Source organism: Setaria italica, chromosome III (assembly GCF_000263155.2).
Source record: "Setaria italica strain Yugu1 chromosome III, Setaria_italica_v2.0, whole genome shotgun sequence".
In the NCBI taxonomy this organism is placed as follows: domain Eukaryota; kingdom Viridiplantae; phylum Streptophyta; class Magnoliopsida; order Poales; family Poaceae; genus Setaria; species Setaria italica.
Window position 1 is genome coordinate 8,023,901 of NC_028452.1, and position 8,181 is coordinate 8,032,081.

General features: G+C 42.7%; 1 protein-coding gene across 1 annotated transcript in view; it reads right to left on the bottom strand.

The window, feature by feature from the left end:
* Positions 1-5,192: 5,192 nt before the first annotated feature.
* The window catches only part of LOC101782507, a 4,056-nt gene continuing 1,067 nt past the window's right edge, over positions 5,193-8,181 (bottom strand). The window contains exons 2-4 of the mRNA XM_022825208.1: positions 8,068-8,175; positions 5,928-6,105; positions 5,193-5,846 (exon numbers count right to left, since the gene is read on the bottom strand). Coding sequence (XP_022680943.1) covers positions 5,319-5,846; positions 5,928-6,105; positions 8,068-8,175 — 814 coding nt within the window. The 3' untranslated portion in view covers positions 5,193-5,318. The remainder of the gene's footprint in view (positions 5,847-5,927; positions 6,106-8,067; positions 8,176-8,181) is intronic.

Below are 8,181 nucleotides of genomic sequence, written 5' to 3' on the forward strand. Positions count from 1 at the left end.
TTTCGTTTGTATTTGTGAATTATTGTCCAAACATTGACTAATTAGGCTCAAAAGATTCGTCTCGCAAAGTACAACAAAACTGTGCAATTAGTTTTTAATTTTATCTACATTTAGTACTCCATGCATGTATCGCAAGTTTGATGTGATGGGGAATCTTCTTTTTGCATAGTGTCAAAGTTGGGAGTTGGGGGTGAACTAAACATGGCCTTAGTTAGGTTGGGTCACTAGCTCCATGCCTCCATCCATCACTCGCTCATGATTGTGTTGTGCAGCTTGCGACGCAACTTGGAGGGGGAGGCTGGATTCTCTCCTAGCTAGCTGCTGCGGGTTGAGGGAGATGGCCGGAGAGTGCGAGTGGGAATCTGCGGTGGGCACTCACGCCTCCAAACAAACTCCTCCATATGCTCGCTGCTGTGCTTGCTGCTGCAAGACGGCTAGTGGGGAGACCTCACATCACTCGGTTGGTTCTGCACGAAAGAAAAAGACCAATCCACATCTGCCTGTCCCGCTCCCAACTTGTGAATTGTCATGGATCGATGATGGCCTCCTCCTTTTCAGACTTATACCTGACGCTGTTGATGCCCGGCCCGGCCCGCCCGGGTCGCATCAGAGCAGCGCCAACGGGAGGGAGGGGCCCACACGTTTCGTCTTTTATTTGTGCATTTGGGATTTTCCAATCAATCATACTACCAGCTCGCATACGAAAAATTACCGCCGTAGAAGGCTTAAATCCTTGGGTGACCTCAAATTATTTCATTTCACTAGCATCTCGAGACCTGGAGGTTTCGAGTTTGATCCCCACACCATCAAATTATGCTGAGTTTATATTTGGGAAATTTTTCTAAGTGGATTTTGGTGGATTAAATGATAACACGACTAGGGATCAATGTGTTTTAGTAAGCGCATGAGCATGTGCTTAGTCCCAAGGAGATATTTGTGGATAATAAATATTGATCACAAGTGATGGACTCAGGGCTCAAATGATGTGTAGAAAAATAAATAGCGCCGCAAGAATGTGATAGAAAAAGAAATGACAAGGAAAAATGAAAAATAATAAAGGAATCATGGTGAAATGGATATAATTTGGCCTCATATGGAAATTGCTTGTGTTGAACAAAAAAGAAAATTGAATATGCATAATGATCGATCAAGATTGAGACAAAAAACGAAAGTTTAAGAATTGGATTTCAAACAAATGCTTATCGGTGGTGCAAGATAGTTTCTTACTCCAAATGACAAGGATTGTCCAATGACCTTTGCTATGAAGATCCACACAAATGAGAAGGGGAACAAAAGGCTTGCTGCGCGAGGACCTATACAATAGATAAGAAGCAAGTATTGGCCTAACGCTGATGGAACAATCGAGCTATGAAGGGTCTTATGTTGGGAATCATCTGCCATTTTTGGTTATGTGGTAAACAGAAGTGGCTTGTGGATATAAAGTTGATTCTTGATCGACCAAGTTGAAGAATCAAGTCACTAGCTCAAAGGGTTTGTGCTTAAAGAGAAAATGGCAAGGATGTCAACTCTCATGAAGTGAAAGGTAAAGGAGTGGCAAGTTGAAGATATAGAAGCTCAAGAGGTAGAGTTAAAGTTTATATTTGATTTTGAGTACTCCCTCCATTTTTATTTTTTATACAATCTTTAATCAATAATTTAACTATCATTTTTTATGTGCAAACTTTATATGGTTGGATTTGTAATCAAATATATTCTACAATGATCATAAGTTTACAACCACAAACAATATAACATAAAATAAATGAATGGTCAAAATATAATTTAGAAGACATGTCAAGTCATACCATGCCTTATAAATAAAAATGGAGGGAGTACATAGATATGCTGCTCAATTAAGAGCTACTCCTAAGAGTTTGACAAGGCTTGGTGCTCAAGAAAGCCCATGCGATAAGTAAAGAGACGTTGTACTAATAAAATCTCATGACCACCAAATGTTAATTGTCTGGTTTTCAAAATACGGTTGCCGGTTGTCCAATTTTGCTTGATGCTCCAATACTGGTTCACCAACACCATCATGCTGGATACCGGAGCAGATACTTTCCGGCTAATTTCTGAAGGTTTCATGAGCTCGCCCATGAAGTATCTACCACTGGTTCAGGAAAACTTGGTTTTGGGTTTGTTGCACTGTTGTTGTTTGTTCAGTTTGGACTTCATCTTCTTTCTAATATAATCGGCAAATCTCCTGTCTGATTTGTTTAAAAGAAAAAAGAAACTTGGTTTTGCATGGTTGCAAAAACCATGACAATTGGGACTTATTAGTAACCGTGAGGAAACAACCCTTCGTGCAGCACGTGGTGCCAGTGCAGTACGTTAACTTGTTCCATGCATGCATGTGGATGAGTTAACTAGTAATTTAACTAATTGACTTGCTGCTGCGTCAACCCGTGCATCTATTCCAAGACTTCCAGTTCGTTAATTCAGGGGGCAGAGTGCGCGCTGGACGGAAGGGGAAGGGGATGCATCGGACGCACGAGGGAAACAAAAGCAAAAGCAGAGTGCAAACCGTCCTCTCTCCGCCGCGCGCCATCGCTGTCTCCAGGTCGCTCTCCGGCTACGCCGTTATGCACTTATGCGCGCGCAGCAAGCGAGGCGATGGGCCAGGCGGTTGAATTCGATCGGGGGTTTGCAAGCAGAAGCAAAGCAGTGCAGTGCATGCACGTTCCTTCTTTGCTGACGGGGACGCGCCAGGCCTGCAGGCCGCAAGCACAGATGAAGTAACAAGTCAACACCGCCGCACGTCGTCCGTTGAGAGCAGAGCAGAGTGGAGCGGCAGCTGGCTCTCGTTGGACGATGGCTTTACACTTTACAGCCTCCGCTGCACGGATGCTTCGAGCGATGATCGATTCTCCTCCTCGCTTCTTTGCTTAAGCTTGTTGTTAGCCGCGCGTGGATCTTGCCTTATGCAGCAGTCACCACCATCCCCGTACGCAACAGAGCACTGCGGAAAAGCAGGCTTCTGATGAGTGCTGACGTGAAACCACTACAGGATTTTCACCGCGTGCCCAGTGAATCCTTTTTACGAGAAAGTAGGAATCCGTTGGGTGTTCTTTTTCGCTCTCCGCTACAGAGGTGTGTAAGGTGATTAGTGGTTGGAGGCATTAGCTTCAATTTGCTTAGATGGTATGTTCCAATGTAATGAAACTAACCGTGCAAATACTAACATGGTAACATGTAGGCATACTATGGCCCGTCCCAGCTTATGTACACGCGTCAGTCAGGCAGGCACGGATGTAGCGACGACACCCAAACAAGGGAAAGGAGTAATTGGACGGCCGCACGCAGCAGCAGGGATCACCATCACCCGGCCAGGCAAGGCAAAACCCACTGCGATATAGACCACACGCTACTCGCTAGCTCGTACGACGATGCTGGGCGCGCGACAGCGTAGCAAGGCACCAAGCAAACCGAACCGTTTTGGTCTCGACACGCGTCGCCCACCTAGCACACGTATATGCATGATGACGGGCAGCACGTACGGTTCCTGCCGCGCTGATTTGGTGCTGCCTTGCCGCTGCTAGCTAGATAGGCGCAGATGATACCTGATACTACCTAGACATGCAATATTAACTAGAAAAAGCTAAAACGACTTGGAACGGAGTAGTAGTATGATCTATGGCTTTTCCGGAATCGGCGTCGGGCCATCTATCCGTCGTACTACTGGTGCATTATTCCGACCATCACACGTAGCGTGGCTGCCCTGACAAAGCATGTGCACTTGACGGATCGATCAGCAACCGCGGGCAACGACTAGTTGGTTTTTGCATCAGGTGGCGCTGCTGGTTATACCCTCCAAGTTAGCACAGGACGTTGTCGACATTTTACTGTACATCTACGTATATATTATGTTTAGATACATAGAAAAAATTATATATATATACACAAATAGAAAACTCAAAACGATACAATTTGAAATGAAAAAGTACTACTAGTTAATTAAACAACTAGTTAATTGTACATGTCTGGATCTGTGTGAATAAACCTTGCGGCTGGATGTATCATTGTAGGAGGTTTTTTTCTTCGAAAGAACGGCAAAGGCAAAAGTTTTGTCGCCAGTTTTACTAGAAAGAAGAAATAATAACACCGTATTTCAAGTAAAAACAATGCAAAGAAAAGACATACAACTAGGAATGCACTATTTTTCCCCACAACTTCAGCGCTAGAGGCTGCTTGGTTGGTGGCCATAGAAAGCCACGCCAACCAATAACGCGCCACAGTTTGTGGCGGCAAAAATTGTGACCGAAGGTTTGGCGAGTCGTGGCTAGAAAAACAATTGCAGAACTAATGAAAAATTATGACGAGCCAAAATAAGTAATCAACTAAGCTGCTTTCTAAATTATTGTGGCAGTTAAAGTTGTGACGGGCAATCAAACATCCCCTAATACCAACCAACTATACAAATTAAACGCTCAGACATGGAACACCGAGCCAACTTAATCGAACACGACTCAACTCGCAGCTGTGACCAACAACTTGCTCCAGATCGATCACACATCGCAACCCAATAACTAACATCGAAGGGTGTAACGACTTGCTCATCAGAAAACATCCACGGAGCACAAGTGCACCACAAAACAAGTGGAACAACTCAAGCTTGAAACCCAGCCTTGTTGCATTGATCCCTAAGGGTGCGTTTGGTTTTGGGACCATGCGGGTTGGGTTGGAGCCAATCCAGTTTTCTGGGTTGGAGTGAACCCAGTTCTTGTTTGGTTGCAGGGATGGGTTGGACCCAGTTTTTTGTTTGATTATGGGATAAAGTGGGTTGGAGTGGTTCCATCTCTTGTTTGGTTGGAGGATGAGGGTTTGACAATGAATATGCTCACCTTCTTGGTGAGATTACCCTAGCTGCCATACCAATTCATCAACAATATAGACATCAACCTGCTACTGCTCACATTCTAGCACTGTTATTCTCTTGTGAAAAATTGCCGTTAATTTTAATACATGGTACTGCTTAATTTAAAAATAATATAATATCAGGGGCTTCTTAACAGGATTTGATGCTCATTTGCTTTCTGCTTATAAACACATAGGATATAAATCATCTGAAAAGAAGAAAGATATTCCAAATGATGGATGAAAATAACAACATATACCAAGTTCAAGCCTTACATACATACAACAAAAGTTCATCAATTTTGAGCAACGTCAATGGCCAGTTCAAGCCTTACATATACCAAGTTCAAGGCAATACAATATCAGCCATCAAGTTGAAGCTTACATAATATAAATTCAGAGCTTAGACACTAATTCATGATCAAGTTTTAACAAAAGAAACATCCTACTCATTGAAATCACTCTTACATTCCAGGGAACTTCTCAGCGATGAACATTGTGACCCAATTTAACTTGTGCTCGAATGGCAAGTTATAGAAAGCTTTGCCAATGTGAGGATTGCTCACCAAATGAGCATAGTAGAAAGATATGTGTGCTGAATTAAAACTAGGAAGTTGGTTCAAGACATCAAATAGGTCAGGTGGCAGCTCATTATCAGGTTTAGCTACCATTTTTATGGCAGCGGCAAGGTTCTCACCTACACTTTTGAAGGCGGCAACCAGCCCATCCTCCTCCATTTCAGCTATCTTGGACTTCTTACTAGGTCTACTAGCAGAAGACGTTGCCCCTTGAGTGGTATGCCCCTCACTTGGACCATGCCCAGTAACCTCATCCCCCTCTTCTTGACTTTCACCCTCATCATCCTCTCTACCTAGAGGTGCACTTGAGTCTTTTGCAAAATTTCCAGTAGCCATTGTATTGCCAAATATTGCCGTCATCTCTCTATAGTGTAAGAGGGGCTTGTTCAAGTACTCAGCATCAGACTTGTGATCCTAGACAAGATGGAAAAATATGTTAATATAATCTAACACTTGTGAATGAATCAAGAACTAAGCAAAAGACAGTAAGGTTACCTGGACATGGCCGTTGTAGTGCTCCTCATCTAGTGTAATCATGCAGTTTTCTTCATCAAAGAGGGCACCACTCAACTTCTTCAATCTATTTATCTTTGCATACCTTTTCTGCCATGTTTTCAAATGATTCTTAACTTGCTCACCAGTGATCCTTGTGGTGAACTTCTCATTGATAACCCTAGCACAACCATTAAAAATGTGCTTCTTAAATCCCTTTGTTGTCTTCAAACCAGCAGCCACCAAATCATTTAGGTGAGAGAGCATTAAAGCAGACATTGCTGATGTCCACGTAGCATGCCCACTAGTCCCACCACACCCTTCAGCTACTTCCTCCATGGTTCTGCCACACAAAAACACAATCAATAGAAAAAGTATCCAAAATCAGCACCAAGATGTATCCACAATGTATGTTATCATCAGTTCAAAAACAGCACCAACATGTATCCACAATGTACATTATGACTAATACAAAATCAGCACCAACATGTAGCCAAAATACACATTACCATCACAAATTACATAAAATTCAGCAAGCAACATGTTCATACAAATATTATTCAACATCAACAAAGAAAGGTTTAATATGTTATACAACCGAAAGAAATTCAAGTTTGATACAAATATTAGTTAACATTGTTGTTTTGACGGTCTGCCCACATCTGATCTGCTATTTGCTGCCTGAAATTAACCATGGCAGCATGCTCATGTGCTTGGCCAATGCGTGTGGAAGCATGGTTGTAGCTTGCCCAATTAGTATCCTCTGTGAAGAACTCATCACGCCCATCTTGTATGACCCAATTGTGAATAATGGAACAAGCACAAACAATATCTACTTGTGTTGGAAAAGGAAAGAATGGTGTAGCATCATCAAGAATTTTGAATCTCCTCTTTAGTGCCCCAAATGCTCTCTCTACTGTGACACGTAGTGATGAGTTTTTAAGGTTGAACAATTCCTTCTCATTTTGCACTGGATTACTTCCCCATTCGTTTAAGTGGTACCGAACTCCACGAAAGGGGGGCAAAAATCCTGGTTTGGCTCCATATCCAGCATCGACTAGGTAGAATTTTCCTATCATTTGATATACAGTTTGGTCATAATACTATAGACTGAAATGTGTATATAAAAGTTGAGAGTTTACTACTCTATTACCTTGTGGGACACGAAGGCCATTCTCACGTTCTAAAGCATCACGTAAAACTAGAGCATCATGTGCAGCCCCTTCCCAACCAGCCAACACATAGGTGAACTGTAGATCAAAATCTACAGCTGCCATTACATTTTGTGTGCAAAAGGATTTCCTACTGCGAAAGGCATGCTCAATATTCTTAGGAACAGATGCTCTCACATGAGTACCATCAATAGCTCCAATACAGTCCTAATTTTTTCAAAAAGGTAAAAATTAGGGACCATATGATGTTAGATTAATAGAAAAGTCAAAACAAAACAGGGATAAGCCTCACACCTTAAAGTAAGGATCCCATCTGTTGTCCCCTGCAATTTTGCTTGGAGTGTCCAAAGACGGGGGCCTAATTAGTTCCCCTCGCAGCTCTCCAATAGCACGGAGTACTTTGTTGAAATAGCGGCTAACTGTTTCCCCCGATCTATCAAAATTAGTTCCAACTAACCTATTCCTAAGGTTATGTCCCACTGTATTTAGAAACATACCCACCTGCTGCTCAACACACAAGTGACATGTATCTTGAAGCAAACCACGTTCTCTAAAAAGATTGCAAAATCGAAAAAACTTGCCTCTATTCAGTCTTAACATGTTCAAGCAAGTTGTGTCATCCTTCCAAATTTTATTATTTAGATAATCTACTCTCATCCTATCCCTTGCCTCCATAGGCCCATAGGTAATACCAACCCTTCTGGCACATCGTTTACGTTTTCTAGATTGAATAATCACCGCCATCATTGACAACAACATGTATGCAGCAGTAGCACAAGTTACAATCTTGGTCCTCTTATCCATCTACAATACAACAATAAAAGAAACACTTGTTCTTAGAGGCAATTGAACCAGGATGTCATGCTACTGGACTATTTATTCAATTCAATCCATAATACTATCAACCAGTACCATTCAAGTCAATTCAATAAATATGAACCAACATAAACATGGTGGTGTACGGTTTCAACCTTTGAGAGAAGGAGACGCGGCGCCGGCGGATGGTACGGGCGGCGTCCGTCAGCGGCGTGTCGGTCAGGGCGGCGTCGGTCAGGGGGCCGCCCCGCCGCGGCAGCAAGCTAGGG